The following is an 18700-nucleotide window of genomic DNA, read 5'->3' as shown; positions in this document are numbered from 1 at the left end:
CAGGCTACAGGCAGCTGACAGAGGAGACCCAGAGCTCCAGAAAGTTCCAGAGGGCTCTTGGCCTAAAATCAAATCACCCACATTATTGTGCACTTAGCCCAACCGGGCTCGAAGTGCTGCCAAGCAAGAAGCTACAGCCTCCACCTCCTGGGAGCGGGGACGGCAGCCCCAAAGGTGCTGGGGTCTCCCCAAGCCCACCTTGCCTGAGCTCAGCGGGGCCTGCTGCATCACAGCCCTCAGAGGGAGAGGATGAGGTAGACCAGGTACAGCCACCCTGGGAGTCTGCCCAGTGCCTGCGTGGTGCTCAGGCCCCCGCGAGCCGGCACTCCCAGCCTGAGCTGGAGGCAGAGGTGAGTGGTGGCTTTCCTGGCCCCTTATCACTGTCCCCCACCACGGGGGCCCCACGAAGGGCTGTCTCCGGTCCGGGATCTGAGTGCACTCTGGGACGGTCCCTCCTCAAGCTCCTGGGACCAGTCCTGGCTGCAGTCTGCATCCACCGGCATCCCAGAACACACCCAGGTCGTCTCTGTCTCCTGTCGAGCAAGGCACAGGCCCTGCAGGTGTGAGCCCGGACACATCCAGGCCTACCTGAAGGCCTCGCGTCTCCTGCCCAGGGACTGCTGAGCCCAGACAGAGGCAGAGCTCGCTGCCCGTGAGGCCACTCCCCACACCACTCGGCCCTCCTCTCTTCCCACCATGCCCACCCACAGCTGCCTTGCTATTAGGATTGGCTTTGGCTGCATGAAAGAGAAAATCCAAATGAACACAAGTAGAAAGGAGATTATTCATTTTCTCTTGTGTGAGGGAAATCTGGTTACTGGCAGCCCCAGGCAGCTATGACACCTACACAGAGTCCTTGGAAACCCTCCTCCATCCCACTGTCTGCTACAGCAACCCTGGGCTGGGACCTCATCCTCAGGGACCCAGATGCAGGGAGACGCTCCGGCCATCACATCCCCATTCCAGGCAGCGGACGGGAAGGAAAGGAGAAGAGGGGGAACACCCCTTTTCCTTTTTAGGCGCTTTCCCAGAAGCCCACGTAACGCAGCTGCTCACAACTCATTGGCCAGAGCTTGGTCACATGACCACTCCTAGCCAAGGGAGGCTGGGAAATGTAGTTTTTAAAGCTGGTGGCGACTTACTCCTCGTAAAGAGGGGAGAATGGGTATGGGGGCTGCTAGCGGACCTGCCACCCTCACAGCTTTGCCCGCTTTCCTGCCTACCTGCCCCGCTCAAGTCTCATCAGCTTTGCTCCGCCCCTCCTCTCCGGCAGCGGGGCCTCACCCTCGAGACGGCACACACCCCGCCGGCAGCCGGCCGCCCCGCCCCACCGTGTCCACCTCCCTCTCTCCACGGCCCCCCACCACCCCTCCCACCTGCCCGCGCGCAGGGCGCCCTCCCTCCTCACCCACTCTTCCCCGCTGGGCCGTGTCCACACCCTCCTTCCGCTCCACCCTGGGGAGCGTCCAGCCGCCCCCTTCCAAGCCAGAGTTACCCAAGGAGCTGTCTACACCGGCCTCTTCACCAGCTTCTCCACTTGAGCCCGCGCGGCCCCCGCCCCGCTGCCTGGCCAGTTCTGCTGCTGCTCCTTCGCTCCGCCGCCCCCGCTGGACCCCGGGCTCCGCGGACCCCTCGCGCCCCACCTGCAGTCCCGCAGGGGCGAGGATGAGCCCAGCTCCGCCGCCGTCGGGGAACGCGGCCCCCAGCCCCACCTCACTCCCCATCCCCAGGACCCGCTGCTGTCCTCGCTCTCCCGCCTGCCCTGCCCTCCCCTCCCCGGCCGTCGTGCCCTGGTCCACGTGGTGCCCTCCCCACACAGCTGCAGAGGGCCCTTCTGTGGCCGCCTCTTCAGCCCCGTGGCCCTCCCCACGACCAGTCACTGCCTGTGCCCTCCCGCTCCTCCTCCCTTACCTGCAGAGTCGCTTGTGACCACTCGCCCCTGCTCCCAGCAAGCCAGCCTCGTCGTCACATCCCCCATCCCCAAGTGGCATCCAGGGCCCAATGTGGAGTCCCCAGATCTCTGCCCTGGGCCACTTGAGGTGCGCATGTCTCTCTGAAGTGTCACTCAGCTCAGAGGGACCTTCCTAGGCTACTCGAGGGATCTGGTGAGGCTTCCTGGAGGGGGTGGTATTTCCATGGGGAGGGTAAGGGGGCATACAGCCTGGGACAGCCTGGGGCACCCAGGGGCAGCAGGTGGTAACAGCTGGGGGGGAAGGGGGGTCAAGTAGGTCATTCTCAGGGACGTAGGAACTGTCACACAGACACTGTCACACACAGGTCCATGAGGAAGGGGGTCCTCTTCCATTCTGGGGCCCCATCCCCCACAGGCAGGTGACAACTCCAGGACGCCACATCCCACTCCATCCCAGACAGCCCTGTGTGATGGCCCTTTCAGAGCAGCCGGCTGAGGGCTGATCTATTCACCCTCTTGCCTGGGCATATGGGCTGCTGGTAGCTGGATGCCTATCCCCAGCATAAAAGACTGCATTTTCTGCTTCCTGGGCAGCTGGATACTACCATGTGACTGGACAAAGCAGCAGGGCACCTGAAAAGGCTCTTCACAGGAAATGGAGGTATACCCCCTCCCCTCCTTCCATCCCCATACCCTGTGATGGCTGGAGCCCCAGCAGCCAACTTGGGCCAAGAGGTAACCTTGGGGATGGAGGCCCTACGCACTGATGCCAGGAAGAGAACAGCCCCAACGGCACTGTGGGTGTCTTCTCACCAGCTTGGGGCACCCACCTTAGAGCTTTTCATGCAGAAGCACACATAAATCCTGTGTTGGAGTTAGCTAATTCTGTGACACCCTGTTTCTGTAATAGTCTATCCAACCCCAGTCCTGAGTCACAACTCTGGAATGATGCTCCCCGGGCCCTGCCAATCCTCCCTCCTGCCGTCTGCTCTGGATGGGGAGAGCAGGGCCCCTCCATCCCATGCTCCACCAGCAGCCCCTATGGCCCTGAGTTAAGTTTCACAAAACTCCCCCCTCCCCCGCACCTCTTGTTGTCTAACTGCCTCAAAGTGAACGGAAAGCGGTCTCTGACGTAGAAACATAGCACAAAGCTACAGTAATCACAACGGTGTGGTAACACACACATAGGCAAGTTGATGGGGCAGAAGAGAAAGCTCATAAGCAGAACCACTGTCCACGAGTATCGACATAAGAGAAGGTGGTGCTCCACATCCGCTAAAGAAATACTAATTTGTCAAGAAATGGATGACAGCTGGGCAGCTATTTGAAATAGAAAACTGGATTTCCTGGGTCATGTTTTATATTAAAATAAGTGATAAATAGATTAGTGAGATTTAAATGTGGAAATGAAACCCATAAAAGTACCAGAGGAAACACAGAAAGAATTTTTTAATATAATCTTTGGGGAAGGGACACAGAGACTCAGACACATGAACATCCACGCGGCAAAACATTAGCAAAGTCAGCAGACAGGAAATATTTGCAACCTGTCACACAGAGCTAGTTTTCTTAATGAATAAAGAGCTCCTACACTTAAATAAGCCAATAAACCAACAGGAAAATGAGCAAAGGCTATGGATGTACAACTCACAGAACAGGAGCAACAAGGAGCACTTTACCATACGAAAAAATGCTCAACAGCTCACTCGTAAGAGACAGGTCGATTATAACCCCGAGATGCCAGTGTTCCCCGGGGCTTGGCAAAGATCAAGATGCTCGCCACCACACAGAGGGAGGGAGGGTTCCGGAAGTCAGTGTTCTTGCAGGTTGCTTCTGGGAAAGCAAGCTGGAATCCCCGGGACTCCGGCCCACAGACACACATGGCTGTGCGTGAAGACGCGTCCGTACAAGCGCATCTGCGGCAGGACCTCTAGGAACAGTAAAGGGCTAGGAAGGGCCTTCCTGCCCAGCAATCGGGACTGCTCAAAATGCCACAGAACCCGGGGGAAACTGACAAAATTAACTTTTTCAAAACTCTGGAAATTAACCAAAGACCCGTAACAATCCAAGGAGGGTTTACTCTAGAAAAATGGCTCAATCTTGGTGGGAAGGGCAAAGCTGGTGGCATTTTCAGTTACTGTTCTCATTCCCTCTCTCCAGCTCTGCAGCGGCCTTTATACCCAGCAACCTTGGGGCCACAGTAGCCTGGAGATCAACAGCCTAGCAGCCACTGGGAGGGGAAGACTGGGTCCCAAAGCCCCTCCTCTCTCAGAGACTTGTCACTACTGGAATCGTCAGGCTGCTACCCGGAAAAAACCCATTCGCCAGGCTTGTCTTTTCTTCTGGCCTGACAACCGGCTCAGTGCGGGCCTGTCGAGAACAATCAGGGATACTGTTGGACAACGAGCGGTCTGCGGTGGCAACTTCCGCTTGGCCAAAGAAGAGGCTGGTGAGAAATCCCAAAGACCTGAAGAGTCCGTAGCTCTCACCTCTGGCTGAACTTGAGGCCCAGAACAAGCAGGAAGTGTGAGCTAAGGCAGAGGGGGCAACTACCTGGCTGAGGGTTCAAGGTGTGCCCAACACACACACGGCTTTCGGCCACAACCCACAAGACTTCTTGGATCAAAGCATTTAAGGAAGTCTCTGTCCATTCATGAGCTGATCACTAAGCTGACCAAACAGAGACTTCGGTGGCCAAGCATGACAAAGAATACACATTTTTACATAGTTAGTCCAGAAAAGACACTAAACAAATAGCAACAACAAATTGTGTGTGGGGGGGGGATCTGATTTCCAGAGTTGCCATCTTATATCATCTAAAATGTCTAATGTCAACAAAAAAATTATGACACACAAGGAAACAGGTAAGTATGGCCCATACATAAGGAGAAGAGTAGTCAGTGGAAACTGTCCCTGAATAAGCCCAATGCTGAACTTATTAGACAAATACTATAAACCAGTTCTTATAAACATGTTCAAAGAAGTAAAGGAAGCCATGTCTAAAGAATTAAAATATGAGATAATGTTTCACCAAATAGAGAACATTGGTAAAAAGAAAGAAATTATAGACGAGAACCAAAGAGAAAATTCTGGACTTGGAAAGTACAAGTGAAATGAGATATTCATTAGAACAACTAAATATTAGATTTTAGTTGGCAAAAGAAAGAATCTGTGACCCTGAAGACAGATCAATAGGTCCATTCTGAGGAACAGAAAAAAGAAAGAAAAAAAAGAACAGGGCCTCAGGGACCAAAGAGACACCACCGACCACCTGATACACACATAATGGGAGTCCAATGACAGGAGAGAGAGAAAGAGACAGAAAGAACCTTTGAAGAAATAATGGACCCAAACCTCCCAAATTTGATGAACGACAACCTCTACATCCAAGAAGCTCAACAAATTCTAAGGAGGACACACACAAAGAGATCCGTAACTAGACACATAGTTAAAACTGTTAAAAGTCAAAGACAAAGAGCGTTTTAAAAGCAGCAAGGAAAAAACCCAACTTATTGTATATAAAGCATTTTCCAAAATCCCAGCTTAATAACACTGGCTTCTCATCAGAAACCGTGGACACCAGAAGGCAGTGGGATGATACATTCAAAGGGTGAGAAGACAAAGACGATTAACAACATATTGAAATCTAGCAAAGCTATTCTTCAAAAGTGAAGACGTTAGGACATTCCAGATAAACAAGAATGGGGACAATTCACTGCTAACAGGCCTATCCCTCAAGAAACACTGCAAGGAGCCCTTCAGACCAAAGTGAAAGACACTAGTCGAATGCACAAGAAGAGACAGATGGTGCAGGTAAAGGCAACCGCAGAGCCAAAGAGCAGACAGAATAAATGTATTTTTGTTCGTAAATCTTTTCTTTTCCTATCTGACTTTAAAGAGCTGCATAAAGCAATAATCACAAAACTGTGTTGATGGGCTCACAATCTATAAAACTGTAATTTGTATGACAAAAATCACACAAAGGACTAGGAAGGAACATAACTCTATTAGAGCAGAGCTTTTGTACACTCCTGAAACTAAGCTGGTATGAAGCCAAACTAGACTGTATTTACTTGTTCACTGGAATCTGCAGTACAACCAGTAAAGAATTCCCCCCACAACAAAAATTCAGTGACAGACACAGGGGAATTCAGCGAACATCCATCTAACACACACACACACACACACACACACACACACACACACACAGCAATGGGGCAAAGAGGAAAAAGACATGTAAAAAACTGAAAAATAACAGACATAAATCTTCCCTTATCAGTAAGTACATTAAAGGTAAATGGACTAAATATCGCACTTGGAGGCAGAGATCAGCAGAGCAGATTAAAAGCCACAATCAGCTGCATGCTGTCTTCAAGGAGCATGTTAGAATCAGACACAACGAAACTACACGGGTGGAAGAAGATGTACCACACAAACAACAGCCACAAGGCATATGGATATCATACAAAAGAGACTTTAAGACAAAAGCTGTTACTAGACATAGAGAAGACCCCATTACAAAAGGGTCACTCCATCAGGAAAAGTAACAGTACGGAGAACAACCGGGTGGAAGGCCAATGGGGAAAGAGAAGACATGTGACGCTATGAACCACCTTGACTTAACACGAATCTACAGAACACTCAACAACAGAACAGTTCTCAAGTGTACACGGGACATTCTCCAGGATACACATATAAAATAAGTCTTAAATTTCAAAGGACTGAAATCATACACAATGTATTCTTTGGCCACATGGAATGAAATTAGAAATCAATTAACAAAAGAAAATTTGGGAAATTAACAAGTATGTGGAAATTAAACCAACTCCTGCATAATCAATGGGTAAAAGAAATTCAAGAGAAATGAGAAAATACTTGGAGATAAAGATGAAACACACCATACCAAAACTTACGCAATGAAGCTAAAGCAGTGCTTAGATGAAAACTTACAGTTGTAAACACCTACCTGAAAAAGAAGCTAGACCTCAAATCAATAAGCTAATCTTCTATCTTAAGAAACTAGAAAGAGAGAAGACTAAACCCAGAGCAACCCAAAGTAAATAATAAAGATCAGAGCGGAAATTAACAAAACAAAAAATGAAAAAAAACGAGAGAAAAATCAACAAAACCAGAAGTTGGGTTTTGAATAAATCAATAAAATTGATAAGCCTTTAGTTAGACTGGCCAAGCAAATTTTAAAAAGTGAGAAAACACTCAGATTTCTAAAATCCCGGAATGAAAGAAGAGGCATTGCCAGCAACCTTAAACAAATAAAAAGAATTACAAAGGAATACTATAAACAACTGCATGTCAACAAATTACAACCAAAAACCTGTATGAAACAGACAAATTCCTAAAAATATAGAAACTACTAAGACTGATTCAAGGAAGAACAGGAAATCTAAACAGATCTACAATAAATAAAGATAATAAATTAATTTTTTTAAAAGATTTTAATTATTTGTCAGAGAAAGAGAGGGAGAGAGAGCACCAGCAGAAGGAGTGGCAGACGGAGAGGGAGAAGCAGAATTCCCACTGAGCAGGGAGCATTTGGGACTCGATCCCAGAACCCTGGGATCATGATCTGATCCGAAGGCAGACGCTTAACCGACTGAGACACCCAGGCACCCAAGATAATAAATTTAAAAAAAAAAAAAAAAACAAAAAAAAAAGACTTCTCACAAGGAAAAGCCCAGGACCAAATGACTTCATTGGTGAATTCCACCAAATGTTTGAAGGATTAACACAAATCCTTCATAAATTCTTCCAAAAAACAGACAAGGAAGGAACATTTCCCAACTCAATCTATGAGGCCAGTACTACTCTGATACCAAAGCCAGACGAGGACATCATAAGAAAAAAAGTGTATGGTAATATCTCTTATGAGCAGAGACACAAAATTCCTTAACAAAATACTAGCAAACCAGGTCATTGGAATTGCAGAATATTAGCAAACCAAGTGCAATAACATAAAAAGAATTATATATCAGACCAAGTGGGATTTATCCCATGAATGCAAGGGTGGTTCAGCATATGAAAAACAATTCATGTAGTATACCATAGCAACAGAATAAAGAACAAAACCACACAACCATTTTAATAGATATAAAAAGACATCTGACAGAATTCAACATCAAGACAAAAACACTCAACAAACTAGAATTAGAAGGGACCTTTCTCAGCCTGGCAAAATGCATCTACAAAAACCCACACCAACACCATTCTCAATGGTGAAAGACTGAAAGCTTTCTCCCCAAAACCAGGAACAAGATGAAGATGTCTGCTCTCACCACTGCTATTCGACATTGTACTGGAGGTTCCTAATTTGCCAAGGCAATTAGGCAAAAGAAAGAAAGGCATCCAAATTGTAAAGGAAGCATTCTATTTGCAGATGACATGATTGTGCATAGAGAAAATCCCAAGGAATCTACACACACACACACAATTAGAACTAACCGAGCTCAGCACAGTTTCAGGCTATAAGACCAACGTACAAAAATCAGTTGTATTTCTATACAGTAACAATGAACAATCCAAAAATGAAATTCAGAAAACAATTATATTTACAATAGCATCAAAAAGAATAAAATATTTAAGAATAAATTTAACAAAATAAGTGCATAACTTGTACACTGAAAACAACAAGAAACTGTTGAAATAAGCTAAAGAACAGCCAAATAATAAGAATATCCCAAGTTCATGAATCATAAAACTTAATATGAAGATGACAATACTTTCCAAAAGTGATCCCCAGATTCAACAAAATCTCTATCAAAATCTCAGCTGCCCTTTTTTGGTAGAAATTAACAAGCCGATCCTAAAATTCATTTGGAAATGCAAGGGACCCAGAATAGCCAAGATAATCTTGAAAAAGAACAAAGTTGGGGGACTTACTTTCAGGGTTCAAAACTTACCACAAAGCAAGATTAACCAAGACACTGCAGCATTGGCATAAGGATATATATAGGTCAGTGGAACAGAACGGAGAATCCAGAAATAAACTCTTACATTTATGGCCAACGGATGATCAGCAAAGGTGTCAAGATAATTCGGTGGGGGAAAGAATAATCTTTTCAACACATGGTGCTGGGACAACTGGAATCCACACACAAAAGAATGAAGTTGGATCCCTACCTCATACCATATACAAAAATTAACTCAAAATGGATCAAAGACCTAAATTTAAGAGCTAAGACTATAAAACTCTTAGAAGAAAATGTAGGAGTAAATCATAATCTTGGATCAGGCCAGGTGCTCAGGACACCAGAAGCACATGAAACAAAAGAAAAAATAGATATTGGATGTCATTAAAATTAACAACTTAGTGCTTCAAAGGGCACCATCGAGAAAGTGAAAAGAGAATGAGAGAAAATATTTGCAAAACAAGATAAGGGTCTAGAATATATAAAGAATTCTTTTTTTTTTTTTTTAAGGTTTTGTTTATTTATTTGAGAGAGAGAAAGAGAGAGAGAGCACAAGCAGGGGGAGCAGCAGAGGGAGAGGGAGAAGCAGGCTTCCCGCTGAGCAGGGAGCCTGATGCGGGGCTCCATCCCAGGACCCTGAGATCATGACCTGAGCCGAAGGCAGATATTTAACCAACTGAGCCACCCAGATGCCCCTAGAATATATAAAGAATTCTTACAACTCAAACAATGCAATTGAAAATGGGCAAAAGATCTGAATAGATATTTCTCCAAAAAAATACACAAATGGCCAATAAACACATGAAAAGATAGTATCAGTAGTCATTAGGAAAATACAAATTAAAATGCAAATCAAGATACCACCCCAGGGGCACCTGGGTGGCTCAGTCGTTAAGCGTCTGTCTTCGGCTCAGGTCATGGTCCCAGGGTCCTGGGATCGAGCCCCGCATCGGGCTCCCTGCTCTGCGGGAAGGCTGCTTCTCCCTCTGCCTCTGCCCCTCCCCTCTCTCGTGTTCTCCCTCTCAAATAAATAACATCTTAAAAAAAAATAGAAGATACCATTTCATACCAAGATGGCTAAGATGAAACACAGAGAACGTGTTGGCAAAAACACAGAGAAACTGGAACCCTCACGCGCTGTGGCGGGAAGTAAGTCAAATGGCGCAGCTGCTGGGGAACAGTCTGGCGGCTCATCAACAAGTTAAACAGAGCTGCCAAGTGAGCTAGCGATTCCACTTCTAGGCGTAAACCTACAAGAAATGAAAATCCATGTCCACACAAGACTTGCACACACGTTCACAGAACCATCACTCATCACAGCCAGTGTGAGAACAACCCAGATGCCCGTGATAAACAGATAAACAGCGTGCTGTGCCCACACTGTGGTGTCATCAGTGGGCAGTAAAAGGGCACAGGGCTCTGACGCATTCCACAACATGGAAGAACCCAGGAGACACTGTGCTAAGTGGACGAACCAGACGCGAAAGGCCACGTGTTGCTAGGATGCCGTCCATTCAGAAAGGGCCAGGGGCTGGAGGAAGGAGTAGGGGAGTGACCGCTAACAGGGACAGGCTTTCTTCTGGGGTGATGGAAAGTTCTGGAAACAGGTGGTCCAGGTTGTACAACGTACCTCATGCCACACTAAGTGGTACACTTTGAAAGGGTGAATTCTAGGGTGTGGAAGTATAAAGCTATTTTTGAAAAACACAAAAGTAGAGAGGTAGTTGTTGACATTCTAATGCAGAACCATCACCAAAACGCTCTGTGAGCTGGAAATGCAAGGTGCGACGCTGAACGGTTCACTTCCCAGCTTGTCTTAAAAACAGTGTTTACATAAAAGCATGAGGGTTCCTAGAGTCCCCCCCGAGTCCCTCCTACTGCCCAGGGAAAAGGCTGGGAAGTGGGGCTTGGGGTGACATGGGGACAGGCTTTGCCAGATGCCCCACTGAGCCATGCTGCCCACGTCACCTCCAGGCTCTCGGGCGGGCCAGACCCATAACCCGGATGGCTGTGGCTCCCCAGGGCAGAGGGAGTCCATACCTCTGGGGCACTGTGACTAGAATACACACTCTTTCCTCACACGAAACACACATAACAACAGTGGCTGTGGTTACAGCCCAGTCCTGTGTCTGCGCTCCGATCCTGGTGCCCTGGCCGAGGGAGAAGAGCAGACGACCAGAGGGGACCACACACACCCAGTCTCGCCCTCTAAGTCAGTGCATAGTTAAACTGGTTTGCAAACTTCTCGTGCTTCTTCTGGTCCATCTGATTCATGGCTGTGACCACCCTCTGCACAGCGGCTCTGTGGGGAAAGCAAAGCAAGACACGATCAGGGAAGTCCGGCCAGGTCTCTGGGCTCCGACCGTGGTCTGGCTGGGATCAGGTCCTGGTCCCTGGCGGCTGCCACACGCAGACCACTGACTCCCTGCAGATGGGCGACACAGCTCAGAAATAAAGGCAACTGTGACACTAACCCTGTGGGTTCCCTGAGCCCTGAAGGCAGCTCCCAGGATCCCTAATCTCGCCAGCGCCAGGCTGCACCCAGAATGAAGGCAGAGCCTGCCCAGCAGGCTGGTGGGGAGCAGCTTCAGGGCAGATGCAACAAGGCAGCGTCAGATGCAGACCCTGCCCAGCTTGCCCAGGCACGTGCATAGCGCCCAGGACAGAGCCACGGGGCAGCACTGCAGTCCGGCAGCAAAAACACACAGACGGGCTATCAAGTGCGTCTCGCTGCCTGGCCTGGGTGCTGTGCCGCCGAGGGCCTGGACTCAGCAGGACTCCGAGGCCGCCAAGCAGGGATGCCCCGCTGCCCCCAAGTGCCCGTGTGACCGCTGGGTGCAACCCCGGGGCTCAGTCACCTGTGCCCCTCCAACAGGACAAGCTCATGGGGGCTCCGTGCGGGCACTGAGGAAGCCGCCCTCCTGTGCGACCCCACTCAGGCCAAGCACATGGTGACACTGGCCAGGAGGACAGGAAAAGCCTCCTTCACCTGCCACACGGAGCTGAACACCTTCCAGGTGTCTGCTTGAGAAGCCTGGCCCACGAGGACGGCCTGATGGCACCCACAACCTGAGCATAAATCCAACCAGGGAGGCATGGCCTCACGGGGCTTCCTACACAAGCACCCCAAATGCCTTTGTCTGGCCAGCCCCAGTGGCAGGCAGGCAGTGAGAGTGCTGGCTGGCGGCCTTCCTGCCCTGGCCCTGCCGAATTCCCAACTGCCAGGCATGTCCACTTGGCTGTGGAGATGCCCCGTCCCTTACCCACCTCCCTGGCAGCACCGGCCATGCTCTGCTGGAGCGGAGACCTGTGTGGTGCCTCCCACCCCACCAGCCTTGGAAGGTACTCCCCTGCCGGCCGTTACCAGGTGGACACCGCTGGGCACTGACCACGAGAGCCCTTCCGGGTCAGCTGGGCAAGGGAGGGCCATGGAGCTGGCTCCGTACCAGCAGCCCCCACGGAGGCCTCACCCCACCCCCAGGAAGTGAGGATGTGCTGGCGGGTCAGTGAAGCCCCTCCGCTAGAGAAGCTCATCCATCCCTTCGGGGTGACCAGCTCCAGGCTCTGCTCCTGAACGGCCCACCCATGGCCCTGCTGGCTAGGAGCACCCGTCCTGCCCGGGGGGCCTGGTGGTCACAGGGAGAAATGTGTAGCAGAGGAGCTAGGGGCCCAGGCCTTGACAGTGTCTGGGAGCTCAGTCAGCCCGCCTCCTGCACCCCCAAATCCAGGGGGTGGGGGCAGGCGTGCCGCCGGGAGCTCTTACTTAGCAAACACCTTCTTGGCGATGCGTGCGCGGGCAGTGTCGGCCTGCCGCTTCAGGTCGGTGAGGCCAGGGTGCTTCCTCCGCTTGCCCTTGCCTCTCCCGCTGGACCTAGACGAGCCAAGGTCCACTCCCGTGGCAGCCTCCACATCTCTCATAAACTCGGGGTCCTGCCAACCTGCAAAAAGACCCCGAGATTTCAAGACACTTCTGTCACCAACCAGAGAGCCTCTCACTCGAGCCCTGACCCCTCCTTGCCTCAAGGGTCGGCTCAGCTTGCCCACTGCCGGCCAGCGACAAAGGGGGCAGACGGCAAGGCAGAGCTCCCCACCCCTGTCCCGGGACAGGACCCAGAGGCCTCATCTGGTGCATCCACTGACCCCCCGGGCAGGAAGGCAGCTGAGACGGGTGCCCGCGGCAGGCTACTTCCCTGCCTCCAGCTAGACTGGGCCCCAGCAGGCCCCCAATTACGGTGGCCAGACCCATCTGCTGACTGGTGTTTGTGTGCACCAGGGGCGGCCAGGGCCAAGGGGTCAGGACAGGTCGAGCTTTTTTACTGGTCCAAAGAGGACTTGGCAACAGGCTTCAGCAACGAGGGGGTCAGTTCACCTGGACAGCTCTGCTCTTTGTGCCACGTGTGGTCTGCCACGGCCCAGACCAGGCAAGGCGGCAGGAGACGGCGCGCCAGGTCCCACAGAGCCCGGCCTCGCCAGCGCGCTCATCTGCTGGGGCTCAGGGAAGCTTCCACTGTCTAACGCCCAGGGTGCCCAAGGCCCTGCTACTGCCCTGGCTGCTCCTTCCCATCCTGGCCCCAGGGCGGGCTGCTCGGCCTCTGAAAGGTGGGGGTGGGCTCCGTGAGCCAGGGCGCCGTCCAGCCTGGCTGCCTTCAGAAGGCCATCCCGGTCAGGGGTGTGACAGCACAGCCCCCCTCATGTGCCCAGACCTATGGACACCAAGCCTGGCTCACAAAAGGGTGCCAGGCGCCCCACACTCCGATGGTGCCCCCCACGCCCACGGGAAACCCACGGAATGTGCGCCCCAGACAGACAGATGGCTAGGCCTCCCCAAGTTGATTTTTTGAGGTGAAGGAGTACAGGGCTGCACAATTCAGATCCAGAAACGATTAATCTGAGATTAAGGAAAACTGTCTAAACAGTTTATCTCCTGTAATAAGAAGGCGCCACAGTTTAGGAGCCCAGTGAATGGAGCAATTGTTTAAACACCACGGAAAAATACTGGCGCCCGGTAGAGATGGAATGAGCATCTCAGTAAAATGAAGGAGCAATTTAAAAGCCTTTGAAGAAAATCAATAGATGCCGGGGCCGCGCGGCCTTCCTGTGCGCTGGCGGGCCCTGGAGCTCGGCGTGCATTGTCACCAAGGTTAGCGCCAGGGAAAAGAAAATTGCCCCGCATGCGAGGGAGGCGGGGATCAATAGTGTAGTTAGTAAAGAGATGCTATTTCACATCTGACTGGCCAGCGCCGGCCCGCGGCCACAGCCCGGTACCTGTTGTTAACAAGTCACCGAGGGCTGGAGAACCAGATACTCTTCAGGGCTGACACAAAAAATACGCACTTAATTTGCTCCTGAGTGTGAGCCACCAGGGAAGGCCTCGCCCCGCGGATTAGCAGGTCAGGGGCCCCTCCTTGCCGCTGTCCATGGCCCAGGGGGCTCAGACACAGTGTCAGCCTGAAATCTCACATCTGTCAAAGGGAAAAACCCCACTAATGACGACAAACACGGCCTGGCTGGGGCCCTCACGTGCAGGCCAGTGCTGCCCCCACGCACACGTCCGCCTCCCCTTCATCGGGGCTCTGGGTCGGCGATGTGGCTTTCTTGGGACAGCGAGAGCCCCAGGCAGCCAGGACCTCCAGACCCCAGCCCAGGCTTGACAAACCACAGAGACACTGAGACAGGTCAGGGATCTGGTGGGTGCCCCCCCCCCCCGTTCTGAGCGTGCCCACATGCTGCCCAGACAGTGACGGCCCCTTCTGGGGGACACCACGTGGCCCTGCTGTTCAGGGATCCTTGGGAGTCACGTGGTGGCCAGCACGTGGCACGTGCCCAGCACGAGGCGCCGACACGTACTGTGTTGAGACAAGCTGCCCAAGTTGTCCTGCAAACAGTGCTTACGCAGCTCAAGGCCTGAAGCTAGCCTGCGAGCTAGAACCCTGGACCAGCCTCTGGAGACCTGGCTCCCGAGCCTTGGGGCTCAGGGCCTGCCTGGCACCTCCTCGCGTCCGCCCGGACACGCACACAGCCCACGCACACGTGCCCGGAACCTGCTGGGCTGCAGAGCGGAGGATGTGGGCCAGGCCACGGGGCAAGTGTCCACCTGGTGCGAACGTGCTGCTCTCCTCTCTGGAGAACGGGCTTCAGCCAATAACTTTTCTTACCTCCATTCCCCCGTTTCCTTAAAAACGTGACTCAGAACCCAGAACCCGAACCACCAAACAACATGCTGGTGGTTTATGGCCATGAGTCCGTGTCCCCCAGTGGCAGCGACACGAACGCGTGGCCCAACTAGAAGCCCGTGTCCCCTGCGGTACCGCTGTGAGTTACGACCATGCTGGAGGCGGCAGGAGGCTGCCAGGGTCCCGGGCCGTCCCCCCACACAGTGTCCACCGTTTGCTCCAGCCCCCAGACCTACCTGCACGCCCTGCCTGTCTCTGCAGCTGCTGCCTCTGTTCCCAGGCCCTATCCTCCGGGTGGAGGGGCCGGCCCGCCTCGTCTCTGGGGATGATCTTCCCATGGAAAGGGCACTGTGACAAAGAGGAGAGCCGTTCTGGCAGCAGGGAGGCTGGGGCCTCCATCGGCCTGGCCAAAGCCACCTCCCTTCACACTGGCCGCCCGGCACTCAGCGCATCTCGGGCTCAGGAGGTGCTGTGGAGAGCAGGGACGCGGGAACCAGTGCAGAGCCCCCCAGGTCCCAGATGTCAGACTCCCGACGCCGGCACGAGGCCTGCCAGCCACGGACAAGCCCTCCCTGGGAAGGGGGGCCCAGCTGAAGGCCACGGCGGGCTTTGCGCCGGCCGGCTGGAGCCCAGCACTCCATCTGGCCGTCCTGTCCTGGCCCAGCGGAGCCCTGCGGCAACCATCCCGGCCCTGGTCGCCACCTCACCTTCAGCCGGTCCTGGCGCTCGCAGAGCCGGCCGTCGGGCCTCGGGGCGCGGCACCGGTGCCGCACGGGCTCGAACTTCCCCGCAAAGGTGATGCAGCGGTTCCACAGCATCTCTGGGACGGTGGCGCTGTCCACTTCCGCGTCCACCTCTCTGGGCTTCCAGAAGCGGTGCTCAGAGTCACACCTGCAACAGCCGCCCCAGGGATGCTGCCGATAGTGTGGCTCCAGGCCAGGCAGCCCGAGGAGAGCAGGTCACAGAGACTCCTGGACCCCACCGCAGGTGCCACAAGCCAAACCTCGAGTCGTCCCCTGTCCACAGCCTCCATGGCTGCCCACAGCCTGGCAGGACAGGCAGCGCTAGGGGGCGGGGGCTCGCCTGGGGGATGCACCTGTGCCCCGTTCTCGTCTGCGGCCCCATAGAGAGCGTCGGCAAGCACTGCGAGGGGACAGCTCCCCAGAAAGTCCTTGCAGACCCCAGGCCTGGCCTGTGTGGAGGTCTGAGTCAGCACCGGAGGGGCGAGGACTGATCAGGAAGGGCCTCAGCCCAGGCAGCCATCCTTCACACCTCACGATGCCAGACTGTGTAGGAAGATGGTGCAGGACGTCTCCCCAGGGAGCCACAGGAAGGTTCAGAAAAAGTCCAGGCCCCCCCCGCACCCCTCCCGGCCACAGTTCTATGGTCCCAGTAGAGCCTGCGTGTGGTGATCACCCCCGCAGGGACCGTAAGGCAGAGCCAGGCCCTGGGCCCGGTGGTGTGCTCACCGGCCGGGGAAAGGCGGGACCAGACACACCCACACTCACTTGAGGATCTTCCCAACCATCGGCTGCTCCTGGCCCCAGTAGCACAGGTCCACCCCAAAGGGCACGACAGGCGCCCGGGCCCACTCTGCTGCCAGCTTCCCAGCCTCGTCCGGTCCCACAGGTGCCCTGGCAAGGCCACAAACAGGACACCCTGACTGTGCATGCAAGAGCCGGCCACAGCCACCTGCCTCCCCCCTCGTCGTCCTCCCTCCCCGAGCACAGACACAGAGCCCCTGGGTCAACACACTGGAGCAGTGACCTCTGCCACCTTGGGCCCGGGCTCCAGGGCAGCCTCTGGGACCCATGAGAAGCCCAGCACCAAGCCCCAGCGGTCTCCAGGGAGCTGTGCAGGGAGCTGGTCTCGGATCTCTGGTCTTCATCCTGGGCCTGGGGGTGCCCTGACATCCGCCCCCGTGCCCTGGCTGACATGCCAGCTCTCTGAGGGCCCCCCATCCCGTGCAAGCCCTGCCCTAGGCACAGATAGTGGCAGGTGCTCTCCTGGCCCGGGGCGCACCCAGGGCTGCCCCCGCACAGCCAGAGGGGTCTCGGCAGCTTGAGGAGGCAGGTCAACGCCCTGGGCAGAGGCAGGGCATCTGGAAGTCACCTGGGGCTCGGGGGAGGGGGCAAGCGTCCACGCAGCTGATGCAGCTGGGCAGCAGCAGAGGTGGGGTCACGTGCCTCCTCATCCCTCCTCGCCATCTTCCTCGCCTGCAAGCCCAGTGCAGCTGGGTCTTTCTCCAGCCCTGGAACAGAGATGTGCTGTTGTTCCCAGCCACCGTTCCCACGAGCCCAGACCAACCCGCGGGGGCACCGTGCTCCATCCCATGGGGACAGCACAGCAGTGATGCACACACTAGCCCACTGCCAGGCTCCACGCGGCACCTGCCCAGCCGCCAGCCAGACGAGCCCACCACGCTGGCGTCTCCCAACACCACAGACGAGGCCACCAGGCCGCTGACCTCTGCAGGCCAGCGTCCATCCCCACGTCCTCAGAACAGGGTGAAAGCAGATTCCTCAACACTATCAGGGCCCTCCCTGACCCCTGCTGGCCCCTCTGTGGGGCGCACAGCCCCCCTGCCCCGTGCAAGCCAGGGTCCCAGGGCCGCACAGGGTGTGGATGATGTCACCATAGGCACGGCACCCCGTGGGAATCGCCCCCTCCCCACACTCGCTGTGGGGGCCAAGGGCCTGCACTGAGCACTCTCCCCGCTGAGGGCCTGCAGGCTGAGGGCGCTCACACCTTGAGAACTGTGACCTGCCAGGAAGGAAGGAAACAGGCTGAGCGGCGTGTCCCAGACAGAGGACGAGACGTCAAGCAGGTCAAGCGTGCTGCACGCTCCCCAAGGGCCTAGGGGCCCGGAGCTTGGGAAGAGGAGGGGAGAGTGGAGACCCCCTCCCACAGAACGCGGTAATGACTCGCCAGGCAGGCGGAGGTGCACGTGAGTGGCGGGCACCCCGGGCAGCAGGCGGGGGATGAAGCCAGGGGCAGCTTTCACAGCTCAGGTGGGGAGAACAGACGCACGGCACACGTGTCAGCATCCTCGTTACTGGACCCCAGAAGTGCAGAAAATATAACTGGAGTTTGGAAACAGCTGAAGAAATAAGACACCCAATTTTCCTGGAATTTGGGAAAGACCAAAAGGGCCTGCTGAGTGCCAAGAAAAAGACGGAGAAAACATGGCTAGTACAGTTACGAGGAAATTTAAGGACATTGAAAATGAAGAGAAAGATCCAAAAAGCTTCCAAAGAAAAAAGGCAGATGAAAGACCTTGAAAGACAAGCATCCTACCGATACCAGCATTTTTAACAGTGACGGTGAAGGTGAAGTCTCCGGAAGTCGTCCTGAGAAGATTGAAGGAAAAGACGTTCACGCTTAGAACTTTCTATCTAGCTCACTAGCATCTCGCGGTGCCCGTGATGGACGGCCTCGCGCACACGAGACCCCTTCTGGAGCCGCCGGAAGGCCTGCTCTGAAAACACTCCCCGAGAAAGTAATCGATCTGTCAGGAAGGAAAGCGAGTTTGGGGCAAGGCTGCGAGTGTAAGTGCGAAGCGATGGCCGTGCCTCCCGCTGCACACCCGGCACCAGAGCTGAGCCCGCGCCGGGGCGAGCACGGCGCGGGGCTGAGGAGGGCCGTGGGGGCGGGGTGGTGCAGACATCCTTACGCTGTGACCGGAACCATGC

General features: G+C 54.0%; 1 protein-coding gene across 3 annotated transcripts in view; it reads right to left on the bottom strand.

Moving 5' to 3' along the window:
* Window positions 1–3334: 3334 nt before the first annotated feature.
* The window catches only part of UVSSA (UV stimulated scaffold protein A), a 35228-nt gene continuing 19862 nt past the window's right edge, over window positions 3335–18700 (bottom strand). For all 3 annotated transcript variants that reach the window (XM_036070159.2, XM_036070161.2, XM_036070160.2), the window contains exons 9-14: window positions 17121–17259; window positions 16517–16642; window positions 15716–15899; window positions 15245–15356; window positions 12599–12773; window positions 3335–11137 (exon numbers count right to left, since the gene is read on the bottom strand). In XM_036070159.2, the coding sequence (XP_035926052.1) occupies window positions 11044–11137; window positions 12599–12773; window positions 15245–15356; window positions 15716–15899; window positions 16517–16642; window positions 17121–17259 (830 nt within the window). In that variant the 3' untranslated portion in view covers window positions 3335–11043. The remainder of the gene's footprint in view (window positions 11138–12598; window positions 12774–15244; window positions 15357–15715; window positions 15900–16516; window positions 16643–17120; window positions 17260–18700) is intronic.

Source organism: Halichoerus grypus, chromosome 3, assembly GCF_964656455.1.
Source record: "Halichoerus grypus chromosome 3, mHalGry1.hap1.1, whole genome shotgun sequence".
In the NCBI taxonomy this organism is placed as follows: Eukaryota; Metazoa; Chordata; class Mammalia; order Carnivora; family Phocidae; genus Halichoerus; species Halichoerus grypus.
Note: the sequence above shows the minus strand (reverse complement) of the source record. Positions and strands in the feature narration are given on the sequence as shown.